Source organism: Schistocerca nitens, chromosome 4 (assembly GCF_023898315.1).
Source record: "Schistocerca nitens isolate TAMUIC-IGC-003100 chromosome 4, iqSchNite1.1, whole genome shotgun sequence".
Taxonomy (NCBI): Eukaryota; Metazoa; Arthropoda; class Insecta; order Orthoptera; family Acrididae; genus Schistocerca; species Schistocerca nitens.
In genome coordinates this window covers 93,187,905-93,209,771 of record NC_064617.1, presented here as the reverse complement: position 1 = coordinate 93,209,771, position 21,867 = coordinate 93,187,905, and the positions used below count along the sequence as shown (strand labels likewise).

The 21,867-nt window shown below is 39.9% G+C and overlaps 1 protein-coding gene across 2 annotated transcripts in view; it reads left to right on the top strand.

The window, feature by feature from the left end:
- The window catches only part of LOC126252098 (G patch domain-containing protein 1 homolog), a 43,506-nt gene extending 22,451 nt beyond the window's left edge, over positions 1–21,055 (top strand). The window contains exons 6-9 of one of the 2 annotated variants that reach the window (XR_007545831.1): positions 6,211–6,484; positions 10,596–10,842; positions 19,014–19,902; positions 19,935–21,055. Coding sequence is in view for 1 of the 2 variants with exons in the window: in XM_049952957.1 (XP_049808914.1) it covers positions 6,211–6,484; positions 10,596–10,842; positions 19,014–19,748 (1,256 nt within the window). In the remaining variant the exon portion in view is untranslated. Of the gene's footprint in view, positions 1–6,210; positions 6,485–10,595; positions 10,843–19,013 lie in introns of both variants that reach the window. The other variant, XM_049952957.1, reaches the window with a different exon arrangement.
- Positions 21,056–21,867: the final 812 nt, after the last annotated feature.

Sequence of the window (21,867 nt, the reverse complement as noted above, 5' to 3'; positions counted from 1 at the left end):
ATACAAGAATTAAGTTGGGGAATTACTCTTGGTTTTTCGAAATTTTGAAAACAGAATTCAGCATGTCTGCTTTTGCTTTGTTACTCTCAATTTCAGTTCCTGCCTCATCCATGAGTATCTAGACAGTAACTTGATGCCACTAACAGCATTTATATATGAGCAGAATTTTTCAGATTCTGTAAGAGATCTCATGATAATATCCAGCTGTGGCTCTCATCGGAGGCTTCATGCAATGCTCTCCTGGCATCTAAACATGTTTTCATTCAGCATCTCTTTATCTATTAACTGTTCTAATCCCACAAGAGAACATCACATGATGGCTTGACATAACAAACTTGATAAAGTCTAGAAAACAAAAAACAACTTATTATAATGGGTACATTAGCCACAGAATGGTTCACAATAACAGTCTGGTAACACATAAGCAGAGATGAACATGTAACTGTGTTAGGGCTGGCCGGGCCCATCTCAAGAAGCTGTTGGCCAAACGATAGAGTGCACTGACGAGAGGCTGCACCCACATCCACAAGTGGCAGCCTCTGATAGTTGTCGAACTTTTAGCTGCATCTGCTGACTTGTGTGGTGTGCTCTATGGTTGCGCACCAGGATCTACAGTTTGGATGTATGTGGGTCAGTACACCCCTCGCCCCGTGGTGGACTGAGCGAAGTGCCGCAATGGTTCGCACACTGACTCTCATTCGGGAGGGCGAACGGTTCAGACCCACATCTGGCTATACTGATTTAAGTTTTCTGAGGTTTTCCTAAATCACTTCAAGCAAATGGCGGGATGGTTCTCTTGAAACGGCACAGCTGACTACCTTCTCCATCCTTCCCTGATCCAATGGGACTGATGACCTCAGTGTTTTGTCCCCTTCCACGAATCAACCAACCCCATGGGGGGCCAAGCGTTGCTGATACCGCAGGCTGCCACGATGTTGAGATGATATCCACATCCATGGAGGCCCTGGATGTGAGAGGCGCGATCAAGCCCCAGTTAGCGGATATCTGGGGATACAGGCAAAAGTAGCCGGTGTGAGGAGAACCCCAACACTCCTCTGTCGGAACACAAGATGACAGGACCGACAATGGTCACTACAAGTTGGGATTCATGGCAATGTCCAGCAGTGGTCTGGAAGGTGGAGGTGACACTGCCACAGGTGGAGGCTGCTCCTGTGACATTCAACCAACAAGGAGTATGCACTTTGGCTGACGCACCACCAGAGCTGTTGCAGGAGACATAGGCCCTTTGGATGGAGGTACTGCTGCAGATGAAAGAGGAGGCTGGAACCCTTGTGGGTATGTGGCACCCAGTGACCAAGGTACTAAAAAGGTGGTATTATGGCTGCGACAGTAGGGGGGGGGGGGGAGTGGACGCTGCTCACCCGGATGCAGAGCTGATTTTGATGGCACTTGACCTCACTCTTCCTTGTCCATAGGGTGTATGCAGTGGCCGTTCCGGCATACGATGATTGCTGGTAGCTAGCAGGGGCACCAACGAAAACCACATGCCAAGACTACCATCCTCAGTCTAAATCCTGATATGCTGGAGAGCGACAGTGGGCGAGATATAGGATGGAGGAGACGGAGCAGCGTCCTTGGCTGGTGCCCATGGTTAAGCTGTGTAGGGCTATGGGAACAAATAGGAGTCACCCAGTAGGCCGTCAGAAAAAATTTAACGCCTCTTTGGCAGTGAAGTCTTGCAGGCATTTTTTCATCTGGGTCTTGAAGGTGTGAACCACATGCCCCGCAAATGCTTGACCACACACAGAAATCATGAAACACCTGAGGCAGGAACTGGTGTCCATTGTCAGAAATGAGCATGGCTGGAAGACCTTCCACAGAAAAAATCTTGGAAAGAGCTTGAATAGGACCTTGGTAGTGGCCGGGGGTTACCAGACCATGGAAAACATGCCAGTGACAATCAGCCATATCTATTCACTACAGTCCACAGAGAGAACAATGACCTGAGAGAGTGACTAGCACAGTGGAGATATGCAGCAGCTAAGTGTTCCAGCTCTCGGTCACTGCTGGGCCAGTAAACATGACTGTGAGCCAAAGCTTTGGTGCAGGAAACACGTTAGTGCTTCTCATTTAACATCTGTAAAACCTCCCACTGCAAACTCTTGGGAATGACCACTCGGAGAGCTGCATCGTCCGTGGAGATGAGCAGGATCCCATCTAAGAGTGGGAGATGATGGTGGAAGACAAAGCAGTTGCGATGCAGATCAGATGAGCAGTGTGGAGTTCAAAAAGTCCATTTCTGTTGTACAAGGCAGACTATTTGCCTGAGGATGGGGTTGGCCACTGTTGCCTTGGCGATTCGGACACTAATGGTCGGAAAACTGTCTACTGCTTGGCGGGAGGAGACATCCAGATGAAGAAACACAATCTCCTCCTGATTGAACTCAGGGTCTGAGCCAACGGGCAAGAGGCATAAGACATCCTTAGGCGCGATGTGGGGTGAAAATGTATGTCGTAGCTGTGTTTGGAGAGCAACAAGGCCCACCCAGCAACTTGTGAGCCGCCTTATCGGTGACTTGGGCAGATGCACTAAATAACAAAATGGTGGTCCGAAATTAGTTTGAATTTTGTGCCGTACAAAAAAACATGAAGTTTTTTGTTGGGATCAAAGGTAGCTAGACACGATTCTGACCAGAGGCATACCTTCAGTGTGGTGAAGGCCTGGTTGCATTCTGGTAGCCAAAAAAAGAGAGCACCTTTATGTAGAAGGAGATGCAGTATGTGCGTGATAGTGGATACCCCAATAGTGAACTAATGGTAATAGGCAATTTTACCTAAAAAAAAAAGCCTGCAGTTGATGCAATGACAAGGGATGCAGGCAGGTCTGTAATGACCCTGAGAAAACTCTCCATGGGTCGGGCATACTGCCTTGAGATGATGTGTCCCATATACCCAAGAGATGAAACTTCCTGGCAGATTAAAACTGTGTGCTGGACCAAGACTCTAACTCAGGACCTTTGCCTTTCGCGGGGAAGCGCTCTACCATCTGAGCTACCCAAGCACGACTCATGACCCGTCCTCACAGCTTCAATTCTGTCAGTATCTGGTCTCCTACCTTCCAAACTTCACACTGCCCTTGACACGGTACGCAGCATGTTTCCCAATAGGTGAAGTAAATCTCACTGGCTCGGTGGAAGACAGTACCATTCTGAGATATCCCTGGTTCGGTTCCTGTCTCCTCCATACAGGATGCCTAAACCTACCACTAACGCCTTTCACAGTCAAATGACAAGTAGTGATAGATTCTGTACTTCCTGTAGGAAAGACATTAGCCAGTGAAGAGGATAATACTTGAGGTAACTTTTATCTCTGGTACGTGACTCTTTGTTGCCCTTCCAACACACCATTTGCGGCAACTTTAAATTGGCTGACAATAGTTAGAGTAATTTCTAGCTCCTTACGAACAGCAATTAAATTGTCCCGTGACTGAGGACAACATACAGAGTGGAGGTGCATTGTGCTGCTTCAATATTTTCAGGGCAGTAAACAAATAACTCTAAACTAAGTGTGCTTATTCTCCTTTAATTCATAGGTCTGAAATGATTAACAGCCAAAATGGGACATCATAACAAAAGAAAAGATTTGCATAAAATTTACTGTTTCTCTGATAGATTAAGATTAAGTTCACTAACAAATTTGACAATAGCATTAATTTACGATAATGCAGACAGTATACATCTGTGTTAAAGAGAAAACCAATGTGGCACAATATGTTCATTATTTACAGTGACTAAGTCACAAATGCTGGTTTACTACAAAATAAACTCTCATAACTTACAAAAATTGTAAGAAATACATGTTTTCAAGCACATGAAAATACTCAAAAACATACCTTGTCTATGTGGATATCATATTCTCATTACCTCAGAACAAAGTTTCAACGTTTGTGTGTCACTTTTTCAGTATTTAAATATTAGCATCACAATACTAGTTTTATATAAGATGGTATCTGTTCTTTCGGACATATCCAAAAGAACAGATAACATCGGTGACCATGCAGCTCATTCAGCTCATTAGAATGAAATTACAATGAAATGAATACCCCTAGCTGCATACAGGCATTGATATAAGTCAACGGGGACAGATGCTCTATCCATCTGAACCACAGGACACAGAAGACACAGAAGAAGATGGTCAAATGGCTTGTGAGCCTTAGACCAAGCAGCTCGTTAGAATGAAATTATAGTGAAATGGATACCCCTAGCCGCATACAGAACATGTCCAAAAGAACAGTTACCGTCTTCATATATAGTTAAGGCTCACTGGCCATTTGACTACCTTCTTCTGTGCAGATACACAAACAGTGCCCGAACTCTTACAGGAATTGGCAAAAAGCCGTGAGTAATGAGTATAATGGGCAGGGACACTATGAATATAATGCGGGACAATAAGTTGGGAATGTGGGTCTCACAGGAGGCTTGCCAGAGATAAGTCTCTGCAGTCGCACTATCCTCTGTGTCCTCGGTGACTCAGATGGATAGAATGTCTGCCATGTAAGCAGGAGATCCCAGGTTCAAGTCCCGGTCGGGGCACACATTTTCAACTGTCCCCCGTTGACTAATATCAACACCTGTATGCAACTAGGGGTATTCATTTCATTGTAATTTCATTGTAATTACTAGTGTAAGACCAATCACATTTCTTATTTCCTGTTTTTATTTTTAGAGTGATATTTGTTAGTAATTTGCGCTAATATATGAAAAGGTTGTTTCATTTTGGTTGATTCTTTATGCTCAATTTTTCTTTGACCATCATTTTTTACTACTTAAAGTGCATGTCCACTAGCAAATAAACGTCTGCACATTGCTTGCAGAATCTACTTCTGAAAATTGTTTCATGTGGAAAAACTCCCAGCAAGTCAACATCCGCGAGATTTATCAAATTGCAGAAGTAGCTTCCGCAAGTTTCTTGCATCTCGCTGCAAGAACTTACCATCTTCTGGAAGTTTTTCTCAAACTCATAGAAACTTTTCGTGTTGACTACTAGTATGAAAAAGTCAGTGCGTTAGAATCCCAAAACAAACATAATCAGCCTCCGCAACCAAGTTTCACCAGGTGAGGAAGTAGAATGACAATAGAGATGTCTTTAAATTTTATTGGATTGTTTAAGGTTAGACTAAATGTAAATATATTATATTAGTAATAAATACTGTTTGCCAAAATCAAAGAGTAATTAAAAGGTCATCTCTTGGTGGTACAGCTTGCCACATTTTTGTATCCTGTTTTTGAATCTTTTATTGAACAATACATGAGAGAGATTAGAAACTAACGTACAACATTGTCAGAAACTTTTCAGTCTGAGTGAAGCCTCCTGATTTTATTTCATTCAGTAGTGATTCTTGATAACTTAAATATGTATGCCTCTATATCCATTTCTTCATCCAAACATTTTGTTTTTTCCTAATATGGTTTTTAGTAACAATTTTTCTTCGATAATAATAATAACAATAATAATAATAATAATAATGCAGTAACGGTGGCGGCTACTCTGTCTTTAATCATGACACGGTAAACTTCCACTTGCCCGCCTCGTGATGCTGCTGTAATGGAAACACTTCTTCAAGTAGAAGTTTGGACAACATGGTTGTGGAGTGACAGTGATTAATATACATTAACTTAGTATTAAGAAAACAGTCAAATTGATTAAGACTGTTTTCTTAATACTAACTTAACTTCTTCAAGTACTTGCCACAAGTTCCTGAAATTAACATGTGGTGAAGGGACTTTCAGGAGTAAACTTTTGCTGAAATGTAAACAACTCAGCAAGTGCTTGCAGAAGTTAGTTGCTAGTGGACACATGCCTGTATGTAAATATGAAGACTTGACTTTGAAAGTGTGGTGAATAATTAATCACTTAAATAAAAGTACAGGTAAGACATTGGATTTAAACCTGGAAGAACCATATTTTCTGTTCTTCTCCATTTAGGTTTCTTGTAATTTTTTTAGTTCATTCCAATAGAATAATGGCATGGCATCTTCAATAAGAAGATGATGAACCCTTCCATCCTCTAATCCACCCTGTGTACACCCTGTACAGACTTATGGTACATTGTCATGTTATTTGAGTGGTGAGTTAGTCCAAAACTATACAGGAAAAACAATTGAACATAGCTTTGAACATCTTTGTTGAATTCCACTGATTTAACATTCTTGATCATTTAAATAGGTATAGAATATGATTTATTTTCAGCTGATTTTGCAAAATGCCAGCCACTGGATATGACAGAGTGGCAGCGGGAGCAAGAAGTGGCAGAATTTGAGCGTGTGGCCAAACTGGAGGCAGCCATGAATGACCGATTTGTCCCAGCCTCTGCTCCTGGTGCTGATGTTTTGCAAGAAGAAATCCCAGCATGTGTATCTGCAGCTAAGGCAAAGATGTTTGGCAAGCTCACCAGAGAGCGCTGTGTCTGGAAACCAACGAGTTTGCTCTGCAAGCGCTTCAATGTTCCTGAGCCTCAGGCCGGGTAAGTAGTGTGTTACACTGATTGTGTTATTTAGCTGTGTTAGTTTGCTTCCTACTTATGTTTTTGAAAAGATTAGTAGATAAATTAATAAAGTATGGGAAGTTCTGGTTGAGAATTCAAAACGCACACACACACACACACACACACACACACACACACACACACACACACACACCTGTCTCCCTACATTGTGCTCAGTCGACATACACATGAAATGGTTTGGGGAATCCATAGAACATAAATCAGATTTGCTGAATGGTGGTTTGGAATCATATATTTACAAATACAGATCCACTGTTTTAACGAGTGTGCAACATTCCTTAATGGAGCAGGGAACATAACTTATACAAAGATATTTTTTACTATTCAGAACAATTTTTAAAGAATCATCTATATCTCTATCTCAGATTCCCTGTACTGTGTGTGACAAAGATTACATATTCCTGTGGTAAGATTCTGTATTAGCTTTGAATTTCTCTGATTTTATCACCATAATTAATGCAGTGAGGTGTTGGTGGGAGAATGAAACATGTTATATGACTTTCCTTGGGGCACACATTCTTCTACTGTGAACAGTAAATCTTTTCGTAATTCACAGTTCCTCTGTTACGGTGTCTGCTACTGGAATTTTGATGCTGTCATGCTCACCAAATGATCTCACAATGAAGCTCACTTCTCTTCTTTGGATATGATATGTTGCCTCTCTTAATTTTACATAGTAAGAATTTCAGAAGCCAGACTGAGATTCACAAGTGGCTCCTAAAGAAATGAAATGCACACACGAGAAAAGGGAGATTACAAAGTTCTTACTGAGTGAAATAGGCCTGTGTAAGCTTCCTTTTTTTGTGTGTGCATTTCATTTCTTTAGGAGCCACTTGTGAATCTCAGTGTAGCTTCTGTCTTTCCAACAATTAGTTTTATGTGGTCATTATACTATAAATAACACTGGACACAAACTCCTCCCAGTACCTGTGATATTGTGCAATTAATGGTCTTGTTACTTCTCTGTATACAACAGCATCATCCACGAGCAACTTACATAAAATTCAATCATATGGATGTCTCACCAACTTCTTCTTCTGAAATTAAGAAAATTATATATTCTGTCAAAAGTAAAAGCTCATGTGGAGTTGATGGTGTTTCTAATAGATTACTAAATGTCTGTTCCCATATAATAATCATCATCTTTTCTGAAATGTGTAATGACTCATGGCATTTTTCCAGAGAGACTGAAGTGTGCCATAGTTAAACCCCTCCGTAAGAAAGGTGATAGGAGAGATGTCAATAACTACTGACCCATTCCACTACTGACATCATTCTCCAAAATTTTTGAGAAGGACATGTATTCTAGAATAGTATCCCACCTGAGCAACTGTAATATCTTCAGCAAATTACAGTTTGTATTTCACAAGAGTTGCTCAAATGAGAATGCTATTTACACATTTACTCACCAGATTTTACAGGCATTGAATAACAAGATAGCACCAGTTGATATTTACTGTGACCTGTTTATGGCACATGTGTGAATCATAATATTCTGCTGGATAAAATGAGGTCTTGTTGGGCTGGTGGTATAGATAACCAATGCATAATGCTATATCCATAGAAAAGAATGCAGAAAGTTGTACTTAGTAAGTCAACCAATGTAAGCAGAGGAGGTTATTCCAACCTTAAAACAAAAGAGTCATATCATGTGGTACCTGTGTAGAACACATAGGAGATTCAGTTACGTCTTTAGGTCCCTTCCTTACAACTCGCTGTTACACACGACACAGACACAAATTTGAATACAGTGAACAGACATGTCAGTGACTGGACAGACAGTTCATAATTTGGAGGAGGAAGGGGGGGGGGGATATGGGGCACGAGGGAGATTTGAACATGGATCTCCTCCTTCGCAGTGCAACACCATGACCACAGAACCACAACACCTTAAGTATTTAAACTCGCTTGATGTTGCAAATCTTGGGCTTGTACCATTCATGGTTTATATTTCACTTCTTTTTTTCACAGTTAATTACACCTTATTCCTGTTTTCATGCTTGGTCTGTGTTCAGTTTTGATGGGCTATCCATTGGGACATCTTCCCACTAAATCTGAGTGGAGTGCAACTGGGAGTTTCCCTTGTGATATAAGGAGAATCTGCAGGCCACAGAAAGTCCCCTCCTGTGGAGATTATTTGCTGTGGTTCAGCTTATTAGGTGACGTGGAGTTGTTGCCGCCCACCGCATTTTACTGAAACCATTAGACTTATTTCTGAATATCAGTTTCATAAAAATGTAGTTCTTCAGCAAGAAAGTTCTGTTATATCATTGTGTAGTGCACGGATGTCAATTTGATTGCCTTCCCACCCTCTTAAAAAAGTACAAAACTATGATCTCAAAAAATATTACATCACTGAAGCCAATAATGTGATGTTTCGAGAGAATACACATGCATTGAATGTGCTTTTGGATAATGATCTCACAATGAAACTCACTTCTCTTCTTTGGATATGATATGTTGCCTCTCTTAATTTTACATTTTATTTTATTTCTTCACTGAACCACCTAAATGAAAAGTCATCCGTCAACAAAATTCACCCATGATTTCAAATCATTGGCTTTGGTATCACCACTAAGTTGTTGCACCATAGCCAGTTTGAATGAACAGAAACTAAAATAATTGAACTGTGTGCATTGTATGGTGTTACTAGTTAGCTTAAGGTTGGCAACATTTTGGTGAGTCAGAGTCCCTTATCGTGGCATATCTCCTTCTCTTGACTGGGGTATACTGTTTTCAGAATCAGTTTTAGCCCTCACTGAAGCAAGAGTTCCACAGCAGTGGTGTATCAAAAACTCCATTGCATTAAAATGAATAATATTATTGTAACATTTGATGCTCCATTGGTGTCATATTAGTTCTAGGATGGCAGCAAGGCACAATAATATATGAATCCTACTACTTTAGTTGCCATTGTTACTTAAAGTTTAAATGGAACTAGAACTTCGGTATTACCAACTTTCTGCAGTTTGAAGTATGTAAATTTTGTCTTGGATGTGACTTCTGTATTTCTTGGGTTGAAAGAAAGTCTAGAAAAATTTCTGAGGAGAGCGCTATGTTATCAACAGACTTGTTTTGTTCGCATGAGAATGTCCCTTAAATGCCCACCAATCTACAGTGAGAAGAGGTTCAGGCAAGAAATGTGTGTTGTGTGTATTTATAAGATTCTGAGAGTACATTTGGGTAATGAACTAAAAAACAATAATATTTATTCTCACAAATGTCTCCTGTAATGATAATGATGATAAAATTAGGAAAATGTTGTCAGTTACTGTTCCATCACATTATCTGTGAATGGAATAAACTGATAGTTGTACACTACGGACCTTCCGCCACATAATTTATGGTGCCTTGGAGAGAACTGATACGGAACCACTCCAGGGAAGTGTTAAAGAACCATTATTGTTCACCATATATATAAAAAAATGTAGTGGATAAAATTGGAAACCCCTTGAGCTGTTTGCTGATGATTCTGTTGTTTGAACAGAAGTTACAGTCCTATAAAATTGATGTGAAATGCACAAAAATTTGCGAAGTATCAACACTTGGTGGAGGCATTGGCAGTGTCTATCACATTGTGCATAAATAGGGAAAGATATGTCACTGTTTATGTACATGATTGTTTCACAGTCACTGGAAACAGCCACGTCCACTAAATATCTGAGTGTATGCACATGGAACTATAAAACTGGAACAAAAACTCAATACTAATTATAGGAAAGGCAGATGTCATACTGAGATTCATTGGAAGAATCTGTAAAAAGTGTCATGCACCTATCGAGGAGGTAGCTTACAAAACTCTTTATCAACATATATCTGCATATTACGGCTCATACTGGGACTCTTACCATGTAAGGTTGATAGAGGAAAAAAAAAAGAGAAGATCCCAAGATGAAGAGCAGCCTGTTTCATCATTGGTTCGTTTAGAAAGGGCAAAAGTGTCGTGAAGACACACATCCAAGTGCCCATATTTGTTACTGAGCTCATGTGTATGCAGGCTGTGATGTACTTGTAACTGAATAAATATGACAGTTTTTCCAGTATTTTTTATTTCGTTTCTCTGTTACAGTATTAGCCAGCCGTCTGCATCTCTAGTGAGAAAGAAAGGAGTGAGCAAATTCTCAGTATTTGATTTCCTAGATGCAGCAAATCATAATATCAAACTGACTGAGGCTCAAGTAACTGATGAAGCTGAAACTGCCAAGACTTCAGCAGTGTCCCCTGTTCAGAAAAAAGAAACTGTTCCTCAAACACAATCTACAACATCATCAACAGTTGCAGATAAGGATCTGACAGACCAGACAAATGATGATCGGGTAAGCTATGAACAATAATTGCTATCTGACTGTTGGAAGTGAATATGTTAATATATAAACTGTGTTATGCCACTTGTGACTGTATGTTTGAATAGAGTACTGTGTAATTGTTGCCAGTAAACTTCAACATTGGCACCACAATCAGTTTTCACATGTGAAATCTCCTTTTGTTTTCTGATGCTCTCTCCGATATCAATCATGCATTCTATTCTCAAGCAGTATGATAGCTAGTTTCTTTTCCTTCACTCGAATTTGTGTGCCTTTCATCATCCAGTCATTAAACCTACATCTTGCTTATTTTGTCTTTCAAGTACACACCTTGTGCTGCTCACTGACCCAAATTTCAAAAAACGTATAAAAACTGCTCTTCGCATCTGTAAGATGTTCACAAACAAATTATACTCCCTTTAAACAATTCATTAACCTTACTCTTAGCTGCTTATCCAGGGGTGCACCATAAATCTTAGTTACGAGTAGGAAACAGTTAAGTAGTACACACACAGACAGTCACAAGACTTTTGGAACCACAAATCTCTTCATCTGGCAGATTTGATGGCACAAATATAGAAAGTAAAATGTAGCACTGATTGAATGGCTAAAGTCACTTAGAAACACAGATCCAGGAAGATATAACAACACAAGATGAAATGGGAAAATCAGTAATGAAATCCAAGTAACAAATGAAGTTTGAAAGTGGAGAGGCTAAAGATGGTGGGTCAGTTGCAAGTCAAGATGTATAGGAAGGGCAAAAAAACAAGAAATATAAAAGAAACAAAATTGGCAGGAAACTGGTTTTGCAGCTTTGTTATTTAATGACCAATCTATCAGTTTTTTAAAATTAACAACAAAATGAAAAGGACAAATTGCTGTTCACCACGTAGTAGAGGCATTGAGTTGCAGATGTTGTACACACACACACACACACACACACACACACACACACACACACACACACACACACACACGACCACTGTCGTCTCTGGACACTAAGGACCAACTGTGACTGCAACTGAACTGAGCAGCAGTTTTGAAAGACCTTGTGTGTAGAAAAAATAGTGAAGCTTTAATTGTACAAGTATCAAATGATAGAAAGAAAGCCATACTGATTGTTGCCAAAATTCGTGGCTGGCTCAACAGAATTATCTAAAAGTACAGATGGAATCTTAAGTATTTCAGAATTAAAATAAACTGGCCATGAAAGATGTAGAAAGACAGTGAAGCAAAAACAGCTACTTGAGATTGTTCATTAAGAGTGGGAAATAGATACAATGTTGGTGGGGTTGAATGTAATATGTTATAAATAGATGGGGGAACAGATTAATAGAGGTTTTCAAGAAAGCTATCTCATGTAACAGGACAGGAAATGATCACATTAACAAGAGATAATGGCAGAATAACAAGATATCAAAGGTATAAGGCTAGTACCAGAAGGATCAGTGAAAATGAAAAAAAAATATAATGAAGAGGGAAGAACAATAGTGATAGAAAAAGTTAAGAAAGAAAATGTGATTTGATGATGGTTTCTTTAGAGGTGCAAAACAAGCTTCAATTAGGGAAGGAAACTTGCTATGCTTTTTTTTCCCCAAAGAAACTGTCCCATCATTTGACTTAAGCAATCTCAGGAAACCACGGAAATCCTAAATTTGGATGGTCGGGTAGGGATTTGAATCCTAGTCTCCTCAGATGTGAGACCAGTGTCTTTAGCTCTGTGCAGCATTGTTTGATGTCATGGTTAACGAAAAACCAAGAAGGAAAGGGCACTATAGTAGGTGGTAAGAGTAGGTTGCTATAGATGTTGAGTGTAGGGAGTGTGAAAGAGCTGGATGCAAAAAACAAAAGATGTGGTGAAAACAGTAAGAAATAGAATTGGTAAAAGTAGTCTCCAACACAATCTTCAGTGATTACTGACAATGAAATAAAAAGAGTATTATTAGGGGTCATAAAAGGAACAAAAAAGAAATAAAACTAGCTGAGCAGTAAAAGAATAGAAAAATGGGCCAGAGAAGGCAAAGTAGAAACATATGTTGGGTTGGTCCGGGGGTGGTTGCCGAGGAATCAGTGTGTACAGAGACAGAGAGCAAACTAATTATAAGCAGACATAATGTGTAACTTCGTTTACGTAATGTTCTCCTGAAAGTCCAAATTGTATGCCACACTAGTCTGTTCCACAGGTATATTCATCATAAACAATTGCATAAGTTAGTAATGCTGCAAAGGCTCTAGGCGAGCTCCACAGTTAGACTGGCCGTCATCGGTGCAGCCTCCTTTTAAGTCAGCTCACTTGTGGTGCTACTTGTGCATGCAGCCGAGAGTGGGTGTATGAGCCGGCTGTAGATTGGCAGGACAATCACATGTGTTACTGCTAAACTCATGATGTAGAATGCCTGGTGTGGTGTTGATAGTTTATGACACCTCTCCCCCGCAAAAACTGTATTGGTACTGCTGGAAATGACAGCACGTGCCACTGAGAAGACAGAAGCCAAAACTCGAGCCGATGACAAGCTCCTGTCCGCACCCCAACATCCGTCTTGCGAATGGCTGGAAACTTCAGCTGCGAAACCAGCCATAGGGTGCCCAACTACACCTAGGGATGGAACATTTTCTTTTATTGATGAAGGTGCAACAGTGACTCGAGGGTACACTTTGAGCCACTGGAAGGTTGCAGGGTAAAGGGGCCCATCTCTTGTGAATGGGGCTTCTGGCATTGTGGTGATGGTGACATCACAGCATCGATAGCCGTTGGCTCCCTGTCTGGCGCCAGCAGTGCAGGACACGAGGGAGGTGAAGGTGGCTGAGGCTACACGGTCGTCCTGGGCTCCGAAACTGCAATTGAAAACCAACAGCAGTATCAAGCAGCCCACACAAGTGAAGCTGATTCTGATGGTGCTTCTGCAGCCCAGCAGGATGCTGTAGTAAATATAAAGAATGGCCCTCTTGATAATGCCTTGCTCCCAATGCCTGTGTCTTCCGAAAACTCTGAAAAAGATGACATCATTAACATTAAACTTAGAGCACTGTGGAGGATGGACTGACCACTACAGAGGATGCAGTAACTGCAGGAGTGTACTATCCCGACACCCATACCAAAGTTCCACTGTTGACTCGTTGCGTGGCTAGGAACAGTATGATGAGAGGAAGAGCACTAACACTTGCTCCCACATATGGGAAGCACCCCTAGTATGGGAAGCACGCAACTTTTTATCCGTTGCTTGAATGTTTGGATGAAACATCCCACTTCAACATTAGATTGAGGGTGTAATGGTGCTGTCGTCAAACGCTCAGTGCCATTGATGTCATAAAACTGCTGAAATTCTGTTGAAGAGAACTTCTGTTAAACTTTGAATGCAAAAAATTGACATCAAAGTTGTGATGGTAGTAGTTGAAGTGGTGGATTCTATTGATGTGGATTGGGGTCCATTATCCAAAACCAGCACTTCTGGTAAACCTTCATTACAAAAAATCGATGTCAGAGTCATGATAGCAGTAGCTGTTGTGGTGGATTGCATGGGCACCACAAACGGAAACTTGCTAAAAGTAAACCACAGTAAACCAATGAGAATTCCAGTAGAGACCCACAAAGTCAATATGCAGACACTGCCATTGGGCACTGGGCGTGACCCAACCAAAACGTTTCTGTGACGGAGCAGCCTGGCTCAAATGGCTCTGAGCACTATGGGACTTAACATCTGAGGTCATCAGTCCCCGAGCAGCCTGGTGTTCCACACACACTGGACATTGTGAAGTCAGTTGCTCAGTTTGAGTGTCCATGCCAACCGATGTGCAGTGGTGTCGGGTGAGCTGCTTATGGAGAAGGTGAAGAATGCCCTTGTGAAGCACATGTGGCACACCACTCAGAATTGATTATTGTCTGTGTGTGATAACACCCTGCTGGACATAAATTGTGCCACGAAGCAAAATAAAGGCATATTATTAAATCCCTAGTATGCTTAATTCAATGTGGCCAACTGATGTGGAGGTACTGCAACTAAATCTTGAGATTGGAGTCTGTAGCCATTGTGTGAGCAATCTATCAGTGGTTGATGGGAAAACCATCAAGTGTTTTATCGTCCTGAACATCAGTGTGGAAACATGACACTTCAGAAGTGTCAAATCTGAATGAGCACCATCTGGGATGTGAGAGAGAGTGTCTGTGTGTGTGAATGTGTAGCAGTTGACCTGTGAACAATTTCTTACTGATAATTTGAGAAGAGCTGAGACCAACACTGCAGTTTTTGTGCCGTGTACGGAGGGACTGGTTGGAAGTGCTGGACAATGAGGTGAGAGGTTTGTGACCCATCTCCAAGTAAAATTTTCTGCCACATAAGTATCAGTAGAATTTGGTCATCATATATATTGTTGCAAGAGCTTCCATTTCAATCTGCAAATAGTTGCACTGTTGTTTTGTGAGGTGTTTGGATGCAAAGGCAATTGGCCTGTCAAACAATCCACTCTTGTGTGAGAGAATTGTGCTCCAGACAACAATCAATCACTAAAACATCTTTCAGTTCCTCAAATGCAACTTGTCACTCTTTGGTCCACTCAAACAGAACAGTCTTTCACCAAAGATGATGCAGTGGTGCTTCAATCTGTGCAGCGTTTGGAATGAGCTGAATGTAATAAGTCAATTTACCTTACACAGCTTGGAGTTCACTAACATTTGGTGGGTACGCTGCCTGTTGATTACATGTTCTAACAATTCAGTCTCATTCTGGAAGAAGAGTCAGTTGCCTTTACTACACTTTAACCCAGCATCTGAGAACACTTGAAACAATTTCCCGAGTTTTGAAAGATGTTAATCGGGATTATGACCCGAAACAACTGTGTCATCCAAATAATTTGAACAAGAATGAACTGTAGCAGTCAGCTGTGTCAAATAATGCTGAACCCATGTGGGTGCTGATTACAAAAACCTCTTGAAACTGTTCATCCAAGGGAAGCCGCAAATAAGCATCACGAAAATAAGTCTTGGAAAAGAAGTGACATGCACCAAGATTGTCCATGAGTTCCTCAGGCCTTGGCAAAGGATAGGTGTCACTGTCTGTGGATTTACTGTCACCTTGAAATCTGCACATAATCATAACCTACCTGAAGTTTCCTTAATTATCATGAAAGGTGATGCCTACTGACTGCCTGCTGCAGGGGAAATCACACAATTGTCCTGCCTAGATAAAGAGTTCTTGTGCCATCTAATCCCAGATAGCATGAGGGATGAGTCATACTCGGCAAAACTGTGGTTACGCATTGTCTTTCATGGTAATATGACCCTCAAAATTAGTAGCTTTGCCTAGGCAATCTCAGAAAAGACACTAAATTCGTCACACAGTTTATCTACCCTTTCTGTAGGTACAAAATATTTCACAAAGAAAACAATGTGTTGAATGCACAAACCTAACAAATCAAAAGAATCCATACAAAAAGTGTTTCCACCGTCACTTGAGCACAAAACCGTGAAAGTTACTGTCTTGGTAACATTACAAAAAGTGACAGGTTGGCTGCAAATACCTAATACGAGAATGTCATATCCACTATAATCAGAAAGAGTTGCCAGTGACTTACGAAATTTATGCTTGCCTGACAGTTCGTAAGTGCTTCGGTTCAGCAAAGTCACTGATGCACCAGTATCAAACTGCATGTATATTTTGCGATTTGGCAGTCTGTAGAATGTCAGACATTTTATTTGCCTGACCCTGAGTAGAAGAAATGTGTGACTTTTTCATTGCGGCACTTGATTTGCACCTCGTTACTCTAGAGTTACTACTTGGCTTTGAAAAAATTGCTTTGACATTCATTGGCTATGACTTAGGAGAACACGCAAAGTGTGTGTTGGACTTGCATTTTTGCAAACAGACAGCTTGAATGTGATGGCGCGCTTGCCCCAGCAATCACAACATGGGCACACCCGGTGCTTGTGCATTGCGAAACACAGAGAACAAGATTAACAGAGCTAGTATGCTGCTTAGCACACTGAATCTGTTTACATTGCTGCTCTGGCTGAGACTTTGCATGAGCTAATGGCACAACCTGTTTTTTACTAGTCTTTATGACAAATAGGAGTGGAATCAATGTCAACCGCCACTTTGTAAAACAAATCCTGATGCTCCACTAATTCCAAAACCTGTTGCAAACTAGGATAATGATATTTAAGAATCTGTTTGTGTATGTGAGGATTTGACACATTTTGAGCAATGGTGTTCCTAATCATGGCATAACTGTCATAACGTCTACATTCACACTTAAATTTAGAAGGCATGTGAGGCATTGTAAGTCTGCTACTCACTGCTTATGAGTCTGATTAGGTTGCCTCTGTAAACAAAAGAATTTGTAATGTGCAGTTGCCACATTAATCTGTTCCTGAAACTACTTACCTACCACAGCAGTTAATTATTCATAAGGAACACATTCAGGGTGGGCAATGGGGAAAAGTTAGCAGGCAAGTCTAGACAGAGGAACACCAACTGTTGCAATGAAATAAGGTTGCTGCAAAGGATCCAAGTGAATTCCATGATCATCTGGCTGACATCAGTATGGCATCTTCTTAAGCAAGATCGTTGGTGGCGGTACCCACACGTGCAGCAGAGGGCATGTCTACGAGCCGGCTGTGAATTGTCAGGGCTGTCTCATGTGTTACTGCCAACCTCTGAATGTAGAATGGCTAACGTGGTGTCATTAGTGTAGGACACCACATATAACATCTAAAATTTTCCTGCCCTGATGGACAGATAGTATGTTTCAAATGTCTGGCGAATAAATGAAGTCATCAGCCTGGCTGGACACTTCAAAGCATATTGGCCTTTAAATACATTCCGACTTTTTCTGTTCTGTAGCTGCAAATGGACAACAATTAAGAATGTGTCACTTTTTTGTCTTTCTTTCACTTAGTTTCTTTATTCCTTCTACTTTCTGTCTCATGTTTGTATGATGTCCTTTTCTGTTCACTTGCTGTTACCTCTCTTCTGTAGTAACTTTTACCTTTCCGTATGGTGGTTTGATGGCTTATTGGTGAAGTGCTAGGCTATATATTCAAACATCTTTGGTTCACTCTGCAGTCAATCACACAATTTCTATCTGTAAATTATCACTTTTTTACGTTTAACAATGTTTCTTAGTGTGAACTGTAGTCAGATACTGTCTTAAACTATAGGTCTGCCTATAACTGGTTGAATAAGTCAGTTCAGATGTTGGAGGAAGGTAAGGATATACCACCTTCACCTAGAAAAAACAACTGTGTTGTTCAAATCAGCCTTCAGATTGATGACAGCTTTACCTTTTTCAGCAGTGTCTTATGACCCAGTGATTTTTTGCTGTGGAACAACCACTTCTGTAATAATTCTCACCATTCATTTTTCTGTTAATGTATTGTCACACGATTTGTTTTTCTAATGATGATGCAGTGAATTGTAACACTTTGAAGTAGTTAATTGTTTGTCCTATTGTCCTTACTGATTTATTCAAATCTGTTTCTTACAGTTTAAGTTTTTCTAGTAAAATAAAGTACACATACACATTTAATTTGTTTAATGTAGGTATCTTGTTAGACCATAAAGACAGCTGTCAATGTCTGTGTGTTACATTATATATGAGAACAATTCTCAGTATGTACTGTTCATGTTTAGGAATAGATGGGGAAAACTGAAAATTATTTTTGACACTTAATAGGCATATCCAATTTGTTGGTTCAATGTGCTTTATTAGTTTATTTATATACTGTATCTTTTACATCTTCTTCAGCATTCATTCATTGTTCTGCATATATAGTGCACTGTAAAAGATATTATCAGCTAATTACATAAACAAAGAAAGTAAATGTATGGTTAGCCCTCTGTGTAAAGAGTATGCAGTTCTGCACACATATTGTCCATTGTTCATAATCATAAAACCATATATTTGTTATGGGATGAGGGATGGGGGAATGGAGAGTATCGAGAGGCAGAGGAACATGAAAATTTTTGAAACAAATGGTTTAATGCTTGTAGTTGCATTTTCATCAGTTGTTTGATGTCTGACAAAATTGAGTAGTAGCTCTGATTAAGTTCCTAGATAAATTGAAGCTAATTTATTTATTCTGATTAGTCATCCCAAAATTGTCTTGAGCATAGGCTTAGAGTATTGTAAATAACAGATATTGCCTCACTCAAATTTTTAGTTACTTTACTCTCTTCTTTGCTGTTTAGGTGATGGACTTTGCTGATCCACCCTCAAAAATGGACCTGTACAAAGCTGTGTTCCTTAGCAGTAGTGAAGATGAATCAGCATCTGAAGATGAACGTACTAATGCAGATAAGTCACCTAGTCAGTCTGCAATTACTCAACACATTAAATTGGAGCCAGGCATCACAAGAGCAGCTGAAGAAGTACCTGGTATTTCATCATTTGGAAGGTCATCTTTTGCAGCAACAGAACCGTTGAAGCAGACACCAGCAAGCGCACTCAATATTTTGAGGAATACATCACCACCTCGAGGGATTTTTTCCAATCTAGACCTTGATGCAATTAATACTCAAATTAAGGAAGGAATGCAGGGAAAATCTTGTGATTTTAATCTTGGACTAAACAGAACAGATTCTGACCCAATACGATCCTCTGAAGACACCGTTAGTGCTGATGCAATATCAGGAGCAAAAACAACCACAGGAGGTAGCAAACCTGCACAGGCACCAGTAGATGATAACAGTGCAGCCATGGAAAGTGCAATGTATGGACCCTCTCTACCAAGTACACCTATTCCCCATGTAACTAAAAATACAAAGCTAATATCAGAGTCTAATCTGACAGATGAACTGTCATCTTTCATTTGGGTTGAGAAGAAAAATAAAATTTCACGCAGAGAGAAACATAAGAAGGAACATAAAAAAGCATCAAAACATAAGAAACATAAATCAAAAAAGCATAAGAAAAGTAAACATTAATTTAATGTATAATAGTAAATGTGTACATATATGTAAAGTAAATGTCGTGTTGATATCGGCCTATCATTACCGTATGATGATTTCCTGTTGCTCAATATTTTCATCTTTCATGGTACTGGTGTGTGTGTGTGTGTGTGTGTGTGTGTGTGTGTGTGTGTGTGTGTGTGTGTGTGTGTGTGTGTGTAGGGGGACACGTGTTGATTACTTGTTTCAAATGTCATTAGTTTGGGTATGTGCTGTCGTGGTACTAGACTATATTTGTAAATTGTAATAGTGTAGATACTGCAGGCAGAATTTGTATGTTTCAAGGAATGTATTACTGGTCTCTCACCTGAAATTAGTAATATTTATATATGGAAAAATATTTTTAAAAAAAGTCAATTAAAATAACATTTTGGCTCTCTTTGACCATATATGTTTGAGTAAGAGTACAGTTATGCGGCACATAAAATTTTCATTTTTTTAATGTGTCAATTACACAATGAACAACAATCCTTATGATAGTCCTGTGGATAGTTGTGACGTGTATTAGTGGCAAGAAGTAATATGCAAACAAATGTGTCAAGGTCAATAATAAATACACATTTCTATTTCAAAATTTGGTCCATTAGTTGCTGCCATAAATGATTTTAACTCACATTGAGATTTTATTGCTGTAACTCTTTTATACTGTTGATCTCATGTTATAAAAGGTGTTGTAACAACCTGGTCAACTGATATGAAACTGAATCCTCTCTTTTCTTATCATGTCTTCAGATTACATTTGTATACATTTAGTTCCCATCTTTCCCCACATGTGCCTGATAGTGAAATGGAAGCTTTTTTTTAGAGGTGCAGTGGGTATGAAAAGTAGATTGACATATGTGGATGTCCCCTTGCATATGAACTGCTTTATTTGTTGATTATTGAGACTTCTCAATCTGCGGAATATTGTGCCCAAAATGTGTTTAGATAGTGGGGGACGAGGACAAACATGACCTTCCAGCTACTAAACAGAGTAATGGAAGTATTGACTTGTGATCTACATCATTCTGACACAAAATACAAGAATGTTCAGCTCATTCTACTTAAACTTCTCAACCAACAAAAGGGATTGATTACCAGCTTGTGGAGATTGGGCAAATGTATGATCCTTACTACTGCTGGCTTGTTATCTGTCATAGGTGTGGATCTCACACCACCTCATTGTGCCCCACAGCTGTGCTAGCTGAATATAAATAGGTTACACTAGTGATTTTAGAGTTGAAATTCTAAATGTGGGAAGTTTGCAAATTAAATGTAAGCAAAACTGATTTATAATGGTAGACAACAGTGATATTTAAGTTTTGATGAACTGATTATTTATTCATCAGTGAAAAAAACAAGAAGTGGAATGGTAACCTCACAAAAAGAAAGCAGACATAGTATCAAATAAATTCATTACTATTAATTGTATGGCAACTATATATCACTTGAGAAATACAAGTACAATATAACACAATATGTATGTAATTAAAAAATTTACAGATGTATTATTTATATAATTTGTCACATCTGCTGTAAGGCCCAAGAAATCCAAGGGGTTTCCATGGTATGAATTTTGAGGACACTCTTCCACCATTTGTGTGACAGCGTGTCTCGGAAACCCACTGGTGCACTCTTGAGTGATAATCTTTCCCCATGTGTATGGTAGGTCACTGCATCTCCCATGGTTCTTGATCCTGTTAAATGAACTCCATGTCCTGTGAGTCAGATCAAGTTCCCATGGTTTGCTGTTGGCATGGAGCTCTGGTGGTGTATTTTTATACCATTCTCACCTCCAAGTTTCATGCAGATTGAAGTTATTGTGCACCAGGTGCTATGTGTTCTGAGTGGGAGATTTCTGAAGTGGAGTCTGTTGATTCGGATAGCAGGTATGTCCTCATCAATTGACAGCTGCTGGTTGTTGCAGAGTTTCTTATATTTGCCAAGAAGATTACTGTTTCTTCTCAGGTTAGGTGGTGGAATGCGGCACAGGCAGGTAGTCAAAATATTGGACGAAACTTGATTGTGCCAGTAACAGTCCACATTGCTTTAGTTGTGTATCTACCAGACTTGTGTTGCTGCTTGGTCATCAATCACACCTCCCAGGCTGATAATA